This window comes from Peromyscus californicus, unplaced genomic scaffold (assembly GCF_007827085.1).
Source record: "Peromyscus californicus insignis strain IS unplaced genomic scaffold, ASM782708v3 Scaffold_16__1_contigs__length_79575227, whole genome shotgun sequence".
Lineage (NCBI taxonomy): Eukaryota > Metazoa > Chordata > Mammalia > Rodentia > Cricetidae > Peromyscus > Peromyscus californicus.
This window is the reverse complement of record NW_026294458.1, coordinates 54,227,690-54,239,859: the sequence shown is the minus strand read 5'-3', so window position 1 is coordinate 54,239,859 and position 12,170 is coordinate 54,227,690. Positions and strand designations below refer to the sequence as shown.

The window sequence follows — 12,170 nt, the reverse complement described above, 5'->3', positions numbered from 1 at the left end:
TAGATAAGGTTACTGACTGACATACATCTGTTGGACATTTATATTCAAAAGCAACATTCCTTTCTCCACACCAGTTCTTGGATCCATTTCTACCTCTTTCTGTTTTAAAGACAGATATAAAAACAGGGACTTTGAGAATATACTTCAAAACTTGGTGGAAAGTGATTATACAGATGTTCACAGGTAAATACATCTTTCCATATGTGTATAAGCCTACCCACACACATACTCACATGCTCACACAACAGCCTATGATACCCTACGAGATAATAAAAAGTAGAAAAGGCGTTGGCTGTTTGGACTCAATAGTGCAGAAGTCCATACCAAATCTATTTCTTCTGTTTAAAACCAGAAATAGTTTTACAACTACAGCATAAAATAGTACTTTAAATAATATATAAACACAGAAACAAACCTCATAGGGATGTATTGTAGGGCTTGCCGATGCACAAGGAAAGAATCAATAAGTTAATGATCTTGAAGTGTAAAAGGTTTACCAACCTCCAAATAAAAAGCATCAATGCTTAGTCATTCAAATCAAAGTTTTTGTAATGTTTGTAATTTCTGTTTCCTTCCCTATTACCCTCAGACCAAAGTGATTATATATGAGTTTTTATTACATAGCTAGTGTTTTGATATCCACACCAACACTTGCAAAACCTTTGCACTTCATATATGGGTGATGATAATACACTTCCTCAGGACCTACCCGTCAAAGTCCTTCCAAGTGCTGGAAACTGTAAGAGTTAGAAAAAAAAAAAAGCCAAACCAAACTCCTTGTAATATGAATCAGAACAATATTGCCAGTGTGTAGCACTTAGAAGGTGGAGCCCATTTATTCTGCATGCATATTTAATGTGCAGAATTATTTTTATATCCTAAAACAACCTCTTGAAATTCCATGGACTAAAAGCTAGGCAGACAAGATGCATTCCTAAGAATACAGAGGAAAGAAGGAGAGAAATGAACCAACAGTAAAACGATCCTGCTACTCACGGTTCTTTTCACCTCTCCACCTTGATCCAGCTTTCATTCTGCCGGAGACACCCACAGGAGAAGCTATTTCAGCCATTGAGAACAGCAGCATCAGTAACAGCACAGCCATGCCAGTAAAAATAACCTCTGTGGAGAGTCCTGTTGCAGACGAACCTGAAGGCTCCTATTGCGAATAGAAACCTGGAGCCAATCCTGTCATTTTAGTCACCAGAAGGGCAAAGATGCTGTTATCCCCATTCACTTGAAAAAAATAAAATAAAATAAAACAGGTATGCTCATCTCAGCCTCTATTTGATTTGTGCAGGAATGTTTAAAAAAAAAAAAAAGCTCCCAAACTAGAAGAGATGTGCAGCTTGCCTCTCTACATAAGCACAGATGTGAGGAGAGAGACGTTGACAGTTTTCCGTGTCTTTCTGCAGCCACCAGTTCCTAACCCGCTCCTGCCATCTCTCACTTTTTCCCAAATGTTTGTCAACATCTTTCATAACATGGTTAAGAGAAAAAAGCTGAGATTTCCGCATTTTCCCACCTACCCATTCGGTACCACTGATTATAGTACTTGACGAAACTGAGTATTTAATTTTGGCACTGCAAACACACCTCATTTCAAACAGAGGTGGTTGTTAAGAAAGGGGGGAAACAGCCCTCACTGGAGCTCAGAGCTCTATCTAACATCTTGGAGAAGGGATTAGATGTATAAATATTGGCTGCTGAGGGATGATAAAAATACCTCTGAAAAGAGGGAGTGGTAAACAACCATCCTTCATACTCAGCCTGCACTGTTCGATTTCTCTATTCAGAGAATAATATATAAAGACAGTCTGCCAGAAATATCTCCACTCCATGAAGCAGGCAAAATGTAGTGTGCATGGCACATTCTGGGATCATCTGCAGTGCATCATAAACACTCGTTTGCTTTGTAAATACATGTTGGTATCTTCCAACGCTTCTGTTTCCTGCATAATGATTTTTATCACTTTATGAGCTGAGCAGAATTTTCATCAAATCAGAATTCTCTGCTTTAAGATGAAGTCTATTTCCTGTGGGCAAATGGAAATGTTGCCTTAAATTATTTTTGGAACTCTGTAATGACATAGTTGCTTGCCTCCACTTTATAACACACTTACTTACTTTTAGTAATGACATAATTTTATGCTTCCAAAAACATGATTCCACAAAACACATGCTAATATTTTAATAAGTACATAAAGCTGTTTTCACTCACTTCTGCATGCAGAATAATGTTCTCTAACCTGGTAGAGTTCACACAGTTGCCAGCATAGCTTTCTAAAACATATACCTGGTAACTTGCAACTCACTCTTCTGTTCTGGTTCTACAGATGAGGGAAATTAAAGGTCTCTAGTAGGCAAGAAGGTAGATAGTTAAACACAATGGGTTTGGTATAGGACAAGAGGGGCAGGTGGGGATTGTGGCTACACACAGAGATAGCTGTATGAATGGTGAGAGGGGTCACTAGTTTCTGTTGAGTGTTCCCAAGTGTGTCCCTTAATCAGTATTGTCAGATATCTTAATTTATAAATAAAAATAAAAAATATTCTAAATGCAGACTCTCTTCTGGAATTCTAGGCAAGGAATCAAAATAAAAATGTTTTTAATGTAGTGCCAACTTAAATTACCCCAAGTCTTTGATTCAAGAAATATCGCTTGGTTTAGAGCTTCACCGCTATAATCCTAACTATTGGGAGGATGAAGCAGGAAGATTCTCATGTGTCCAAACTAACCTGGCTACAGAGGGAGATCCGGTGTCAATATATTTGAGCCATCTTGGCTACTGAGGGAGACAGTGTCTTGATATTAAATAAATAAATAAAAGTAACAGTGATTTTTAAAGATACCAGTTATGGTATTAATAACTATTTCATAAAATAAATTCAGTGGGATACACAGACACAACCTACTCATATCCCTCAGCAATATTTTGCTATCCTGAGATAAGTACACTGGCAGATTCATCAGTAACTTGTGAGGAATCACAAGGGAACAAACATGACTTCTGGGAAAAGCAAAGAAGTCCACTTTCTTTTTAATTACTACTATGAGCCATAGGATTTAATTACATCAAGAATTCCCCCATTTTGCAAAAACAAAAACAAAAAAAATAAAAAAAACCCATGAATTTCCAGATTGTCACATCTTTCTACCCATTATCAATTTCCTAAAATACTTTCCCTCCAACTCAACCTGATACAATCCCATTAATGTAAATAGATAAAGAGAACTTCATCTTCTCAGAGTTTGCCAAGAATAATTATCCATTTTTCTTATGGCTAACTAACCTGTAAGTAGAGAATTCAGAACACTAGCTTAAAGATTTGATGAATTTTGGGTTGTTCATGGATGCTAGGGGACAGAGACTCACCTTTCTTTGGGGGCATTGCCAATGGGGTGCTTGCACATGCCCCAAGGGATAGCCTAAACTTAGGCACATGTGACCAATAATAATTGTACTCAGTTATTTTAAAACAAATAAAGAGAACACAAATTTGAGGGAGATATGTTGGAGGATCCTAGGAGAGTTGGAGCAGAGAGAGGGGTTATATATGATAAAACACATTGCATACATGCATGGTATTGTCAAAGACTAAATAAAATAAATAAAAAATGGTATCTTCAAAAATAGCCATATATCTCATCTATGACCTGGCAATTTTGTGTTTTCTTGAGATTCTAAATTTAGTAATGATTACTGTGTAAAGAATAACATCTCTGAAATTTTATTCAATGGAAGTTATGCATGGTAATTCATAAAATGTGAATCTAAAACCCATAATAACTTATTTTTTTCGGCCATGAAATATTTATAGGTTGTCCTTTTTGTTCTTTGGTTACCAGTATAAGAAGATGTTACAGATAAGGAGGGAGCCCTAGGCACTCCATTCTATGTCAGTTAAGTCAGTCATGTCAAGAAATAAAAGAAGTATCAAGATCTCCTCTAATCCATGCTATGTTAGTCATAGCACAAAGCTTACTTTCTGTTGTAACTTGTATATGGTGAACACTGAGAAACTACGAAGAAGGAATAATTATAACAAGCTGGGTCTAGAAGCATTCTAAGGCAAACTTTCAAATCTTCCAATTTTCAGCACAAATGCGCTGGAGATTATCAGCACATGGGCTCAGTTGGCCACAACATTATGAACTGATAGGTCAGCTACTTGGCAGTCATATTCTAAACTAAATCTGTCTAGATCTACTTCCACATACAATACTAAGAAGGCAAAATGCCTTTGTGAATTGTATCATTCCTGTTCGTTAAAGACTCACTGTGCTAACTCACCAAGGTCTGAGCTCAGGAAGTGGAATAGTGTGAAACTCATCAACATGGTTGTGTCTGCCAACCTAAAGAATGTATCCTGATTCATGAAAATAAATGGGAGGAATTAAAAGCCTCTTGTCATGTTCTCTCCCAACTATTTCTGAGCACCCAGCATGAATCTTTCGACCAATGATTGAGAAGTTATCAGGAATCAATAGGTATCCATTACTTCCTGAGCACGGTGGTTTTATGTGTAGAAGGAGTAGGTACACAAAAATACTAGTTTTTAGTGCATAAGTTGAACATACATCTTCAGTGAATGAAAGCGGTGAATTACAAAGGAGATTGTTACTGGGGTTTGAGTTGTTTTTGTGGAAATGGTATATTAAGCATAGACAAATGAAGGAATAATCATAGTCAACAGTGGAAAGAGTAGAAAGTAGATACATCTTAATAGAGGACACATGCAAAACATTCAGACATGAAAGATCTGGACAGCTGTAAACAATGGATGACTAAAGAGATAGGTAGGTGAGGCCCTTGCAGTTGCAGAGGATTCTGAATTCAAATTGAGAGGTTTGAGAGGATATGGACATAAACATTAAAAAGTTACTTTCTTTTCAATGAAGAGGATAATTTAGAAGCAATTTATGTCACCTAAATAACTTAATTGAAATATCTATGTCTATAATGATAAAACGAAATGTTAATATGAATAGAAACATATTTTGCAGACAGCATCAACAAAATTAGTTGATACAGTACATGTAATGTGTTCTAGGGCAAGACCACCATTGCAATAGGCTTAGCCACCAAGGGAAAAGAGATGTTTTCATTTTTGTCTTTGTTAAGCAACTATCCAAAATGTTATACAAAGGTATTTCAAACAAGTAGAAAAAATAATGATGAAAGTGGTGTGAAAAGAGAAATGTGTGTATCAACGTTTAAAAAAAAATAAGATTGTAAAACTATTAGTAATCTGCTTGTTTGTCTCACTGAGTCAACACCTCAACATGAGGTGAGTTACCAGAAATGTGACAGAATAGAAAGTGGGGAGTACTCTTGAACTCATTGGCATGGGAAAAGATTTTCTGAACAAGACACAGTAGCACAGGCATTAAGATAAAAATTTTCAAATGAGGTATAATGAAACTAAAAAGTTTCTACCCAGCAAAGGACACTAACATTTGAGTAAAGCAGCATGATGCAGAATGGAAAACAAATCTTTATCAATTATCTATATACAAATAACTAAAAAAAGCCCTGAATATCATAAAACAAATAACCTCACTAAAAATGGGTATAGACCTAAACAGAGTTCTCAAAAGATAAAACACAAATGTTTGAAAACAGTTATATATTCAACACCGTTAGTCATCAGAAAAATACAAATTAAAACTGCTTTGAGATTTCATCTTATTCCAGCCAGGATGGCCATAATTAATAAAATAATTGACAGCTCATTCTGTCTAGAATTCAATGAAAGGGTGACAATCATTTATTGCTGCTGGGAGTGCCAACTGGTATAGCCACTAAACTTCATTATGAAGGTTCCTCAGGAAGCTGGTATTAGATTTACTTCAAGATCCAGCTCTTCGACTCTTGGGCATGGAACCAAAGGACTCTATATTCTAGTGTAGAGATCCTTGATCTGCCATGTTTGTTGCTGCTCTAGTCAAAATGGCCAAAAAATAGATACATCCTACATGTCTACCAATGATGAGTGGAAAATGAATATTATTCAACTATAGCATTTAAACATTTTAATTCTTAAATAAAAAATATTTGAACTAAGCCACATGTTTAACATTCCAAAAGTTAAATCATTTGGAAGGTTAATAGTTGTAAGTAGAAATCATTTGAAGATCACTGCAGTAGTAGAGGCAAGAGAAAGTGAATCTTTTAGAGCTCTGGAGGCAGAGTTGGCAAGATGATGTATATTAAAAAGAAAATAAATTAAAAGAGTTATTGTTAGTTTCATGGGAAGACATATGGCCATGCTGCAAGGCATAGACAGTAGATAGTGGTATTTCTCATAAATGCATATTATCAGTGGCTACTTCTTGAACTTAACATGTGTTATATCACCATTCCATGTTTTATAGGGTGGTACACTTGTTTGAGCTGATAATCTTGAGAGAAGCTAAAGATGATAAATATATACATAAGGCAGGAAGATGACTCAGTGAGTAAAGATGTTTCTGCACAAACTTGGTCACTGACATTAGATCCCCAAGAATCCACTTAAAGGTACAAGAGGTGAGCTGTCCTCATAGGTTGTCCTGATACTCACCTGCATGCTGTAACATGCGTGGTTCACATCAACCACAAACATCACAAATATAAACAAAAACAATTTGAAAATTATATAATTATTCTCAGAGAATTTGACAAATTGCTCGCACAAACACGTGGTCTTTAATTCTCAAATCAGTTTTGAGGCAATAAGCTGATTATTTATACACTTTCACTCTTCTTTAAAAATCATACCTTCATTTTCCTGTCCTCAAATGCAGACTGGAATTCTGTCACAAACAAGATGGAAATAGTAATGTGACTAAGAATAGATGAGAAAAGACACTTGGTATTGTTTGCTCTCTCTCCCGCTCTTTCTTGTTGATATTTGTTCTGTGGTGTCCAAGCTGCTATCTTTGTGGGAAGTTGGTCTTCATGAGGAGTGTTGCACTTAGTAAGAATCTGAGGATCAGCCTGGCATGATGGTTCAAATTTTGCAACCTTCATCCTGATCCCCAGAGCTCCATGGGCCAGCTAAACTGCTGTACCCAGCAATGAACAAGAGATACTATCTCAAAAACCGAACACGAGAAGTTGCCCTCTGTCCTCCAAGCAAAAGTGGTTCTTGTGCACATGTTCAAACACACACGTGTGTGTGCGCACACATATTTGAAGGACTAAGCCCATAGGTAGCAAGATGATGAATTCTGTTTAAAAATAACATGATTGGGCTCATAGGCCTAATGTCTCAAACTCTTGCTCAAAACTGCACAGCTGGGTTGCTTTTTGATTCCTTACTCTTAAACAACACAAGATGATAGAAATTTGTCATCTCAAGCTGATAAAATCTCGGTGTAAAATTTACTTTGTAAGCTGCTGGTAGTGCATGTATGCCTTTAGTCTCAGCACTTGGGAGGTAGAGGTAGGAAGATCTCTGTGAGTTCGAGGCCAGCCTGGTCTACAGAGCCAGTTCCAGGACAGCCAAGGCTACACAGAGAAACCCTGTCTCAAAAAACAAAAAACAAAAGCAACCAACAAAACCAAATTACTACATCTTGGAGGTCTCTTTCTTTCTCCTCTCTCTCTCTCTCTCTCTCTCTCTCTCTCTCTCTCTCTCTCTCTCTCTTCTTTTCACTCAGTTTCTTCACTCTATGGGTTTTATTCCTTTTCCAGGTGTCTGGAAAACCCTAATTGCCATTATAGCATCTACCGACCACACTGCTCTCTAATGTTTTTTGTCCGAGTGGTAGAAGATAAATGGTATTGTTGTGATACAAGCTAGTAGAGTTGCATTCTAATAAATTACATAGCTTCTGGAAAATGCTTTATTAGCAACATGATTTTCATGTTCTTAGTTAGGCATTTAGAACTCAATTTGAACAGTTGTTAACAGTTCCTAACTTTCCACTCTGGCCAGATGGTCATGTACATTTAACTTATGGATCTGGTTTTGTAATGCATATTGATTGTAGTCAAGCTATTAGAAAAAGAAAATACCACCCCTATCTCATATAAAATACACTCTTTGTAAGGGACATCTGTTAATCAGGTCCCTAGCTCAGCATCCAGTCCACTGTAGGCCCTCTCAAATATCTCGTATAGATAATTCATTAATATGATACTCATTCAAAGGAATATCGGTGCAGAGGAATGTAGCAGGAATCTTAGAAGGTCTTATTAATAAAAATCAAACCTGCGGCCAATTATTGGGGTCAATGCTGGTAGATCAGAGAGACAGAACAAGCCACAGCCACCTCACCTGGCCAACTTCTCAGCTGATCCTGTTTCCTTAGACTGGAAGCTTCTGTGTCCTCATCCCAATGGCTCTCAGCTGAACTGCTGCTAGAAGCCTGAAAGCTTAACCAGCCAAATGCTTAACCAGGCCAAATGCTTCTAGTTTCTGGTCCTCATGCCTTATATACCTTTCTGCTTTCTACCACCACTCCCTGGGATTAAAGGCTTACTTTCTGGGATTAAAGGCGTGATGAGTCACCATGCCTGGCTGTATCCTTGAACACATGGATTTCTGCCTCTGGAATGCTAGGATTAAAGGCGTGTGCTACCACTACCTATCCCTTATGTTTAATATTGGGGCTGCTCTGTCTCTGACCCCAGATAAGTTTATTAGCATGCACAATATTTGGGGGAATACAATACCACAGAGGAATCACTCTTTGCATGGTACTGGTTTGTGTAATTTTTTGCCCTTTTACTTCCTCCATGAGGTCCTAAATTTATCTCTTTTCCTGTCTTTCCAGACGTGCATAAATTATTTTATTTTTATGACCTATTTAAAAGAATTTACTTTTTAAAAAAACCCTGTACCCCATTTAAAAATCAAAAATCATTACAAAATTGGTAATGCTGTTTCACATTAGAGATGAAGAAGAATTAAAAATTATATACATTAACTTTCTGTAACCTGAAATTCATTCAGTAGATTAGATGTATTAAGTAAGATACAAATTGGATAGAAGAAACTTTGGAAAAGTAACTTTATTATGACTCTAACACCCTGATCAATAAAAATTTCTCAGCCATGACACCCTCCTGTTCTTTCCACTATTAATTAGAATAGCTATTTATATGTAGTCTCAATAATTGTTTAATTGGATGAATAAATTAACAAGCAATAAAGTGAACTGTTTAATGCAAATAGCACTAACACTGTTTTTTTTTTTTTTTTTAGTTAGGCACCTTGCTATGTAATAGAATATCAGAAAGACTGAAGTATATACAAATGAGAGATTGAGATACCCATAAATACACAAGGGCATTTTGTTGATTGGTACTAAACACAAATTAGACAAAATCACACTCATAAGTCTGCAAACTAGTCAGCATGACTTCAGGTGAATTTAGAGAAAGGAAAATATGAAAACAAAAGAGGAACTAAAGAATTGAAGAAATATTTAATGCTAAAAGGGTTTGGAAACTCAATGATGTATGCAGATCTGTGAGATGAGTTTGTTCTTGGGTTGAATTCAAATTGAGTAGTTATCCAGGACAAGTGATGAGTGGTGTTACAGCATTTGGTCCATGAGTAAAAAGATGAGATAAAATTTAGATGGTATTTGAAAGGGAAGTTAGTATCACAGACCATAAGAGGCCAATTTGAGGAACAGATTCCAATCTGACAAAAAAATGGAGAAATGGCACAGAAGACCACATGAGGAAGAATCATGACACTAATAAAAGTAAAGAAAGGCAGAGCACTGACAAACAGATATGTCCATAATAGTCAATTAAAGATGCAAGAGATCACATTCTCACCTATTTTCCAAGCAGTTTTTGTACATATTAACATCACTTCAAATTGTGCTTGATGAACACAGCTCCTGTGACCCATCTTACATGACCTTCACACACACAAATTTTTAAGTTAAGAAGAGACACTGTTTCAAATTCTAAATGAACTTCAACTGTGCTTCCAAATATACCATAAGAGGACTGGATAGTAACTGGGAAATTGATGACAGGAAATTGATTTTCATTCTGGAAGTCTCCTGAAGGATGCATCAGAAAGGAAGCCTGGAGGACATAGATATGAAATGGTCTCAAGTTCTACATTAAATCCAAGTCATCCAGCTGACATTTGGATCTAAACTTTACTGATTAAGTATATATATATATATATATATATATATATATATATATATATATATATATATATATAACATTTAAAATTAGCTTTATGAACACTGAGTTTTCCATTATAAATTATTTATTTATTGTATATGTGTGTGTTTGTGTATGCACACTAGAATTGACATATGAAGGTTACAGGACAATTGTAGGAGTCTGCTCTTCTCTTCCACCATGGGGATACTGTGGATTGAACTTAACCTGGCAATCATCACCCAAACCCACTGAGACATTTTTTCTGGCTTTGCACTAATGTTTTATTACTACTTTTGATACCTGGCTTTAATTATTTTTATAGTTTAATTCATAATATAGACTCTATGTATGATACACAATGCTTCCATTACTCTTATTTTTTTCACTTTTCCCACTTCTCATTTCATATTCTCATTTTAATGTATGGTTATCCTTTCAATTCGCCATTGCAAAACAGAACAGCATTGAGAATAAAGTAAGCATACTGCTAGAACTGTAATATAAATTCTTTAAAGTCTGAAAGCTATGTACAGCGTTGTGTGACATGATCTAATTTCATCCATTCCATAAATAAAATTATTTTTCAACCTAAACAGGTGTTTCAGAATTCAGGAGACGCTGTAGTTTTAGAACAAGGAAGTCAAGGATCTAATTTTATCGCTGACAGTGGAAACGTTTGTATATTTAAAAAAAATATTAAACAGCCTTGTAAAGAGAGAAGATGCATTCCAATTTTACCCTTTGGTTAAATGAGAGTAAACTCTTCAACCCTTGTTCATAAAACTTTTATTTCTGACAAATAAGTGTATAGTCCCACCCAGAGGTTGCTTTTCATTAGTGGCTGTGGCCTCTGTGACAGTTGATTTTCAGCTGTGCCATTGCACAGGCTACAGACATGTCTACCGATAAGAAAGTTATGTTCTCTTGAATACCCTGGAGTCTCTGAAGATGACAGCAGTACCCTACTCAGTCCCATCTACATTTAAATATGAAGCAGCCAAGCCTTGTATGAAGAGTTTAAGTTTATTTCTCCACTGCTGAATTGCGATTAGCCATGTATCTTGTTTTATCATTGCAGCTGGACAATAAGAGATCTTGCACCATATGCTTAGGTTGTGCTGGAACTCTGCCTAGAGATTGTTGCAGTCAGAATCAGGGGGCCCACCTAGTGGCTAAAAGGTCACATAATGGGGAAGCAGTCTGTAGTAACTGAGAGTCAGCACCTTTGTCAGACATGGGAGCAAAATTCCAAAGGACCCTCTAGCCCAGCTGATAGCAACAGTGAAAAAAGAGTCCAGCAGCAGAAATACTTCTGTTGGCCCCATACTAATGGTCAGGCAACATTTAACAAGCCCCTTTGTCCTCAACTTCATGCTCATTAACATGATGATTAAAAGTAAAATACCTAGCTTGGAGGATGATTGAAAATATAAATGAATACAAATAAACATGCTAAAATATTACTAAAAATAAAGCAGACACTAATAATAATACGCCAAGGAATAATATTGCTACTTCTGTTGTTGATGTAATTTTCATAGAAAAAGAAAGAAAATACGAGGCATGACAGGTCTTGCATAATACCACCCTGGTATGGAATTATGGCTGAGGAATAGTCATATTTATATGTTCCTAAGTCAAAGTTGTAATTAGATATTCTTGCATCTGTTTTATATTTCAGAAGTATAGCCAATTTGCCAACTATTGTAATTAGTATGTGTATATAATTGTTTTTAATAATGATCATCATACATAATAAAATATAAATATTATGCATATAAAACATTGATTAATCTACATAAATAAATTAAACATTTAAATTAGAGTTTGTACAGTGTGCCAGACACTTCCTGGGTGACTGGTCATTTGAATAGGTATGGCCTCTATAGACTTACGTGTTTCAATGCTTGGCCCATAGGGAATGGAACTATTAGGAGGTATGGCCTTGTTGGTGTAGGCGTGGCCTCTTGGGAGGAAGTGTGTCACTGTCGGGGCAGGATTTGAGGTCTCTTATATGCTCCAGCCATGCCCAGTGTGACA

The 12,170-nt window shown here is 36.2% G+C and overlaps 1 protein-coding gene across 7 annotated transcripts in view; it reads right to left on the bottom strand.

The window, feature by feature from the left end:
• The window catches only part of Robo1 (roundabout guidance receptor 1), a 1,006,112-nt gene that overhangs the window by 734,012 nt on the left and 259,930 nt on the right, over window positions 1-12,170 (bottom strand). For 3 of the 7 annotated variants that reach the window (XM_052740988.1, XM_052740994.1, XM_052740991.1), the window contains exon 1: window positions 997-1,646. The exons of 2 other annotated variants lie outside the window; for them this stretch is intronic. In XM_052740988.1, coding sequence (XP_052596948.1) covers window positions 997-1,105 — 109 coding nt within the window. In that variant the 5' untranslated portion in view covers window positions 1,106-1,646. Of the gene's footprint in view, window positions 1-996; window positions 1,649-12,170 lie in introns of those variants that run through there. 2 more of the 7 variants (XM_052740990.1, XM_052740995.1) reach the window with 2 other exon arrangements.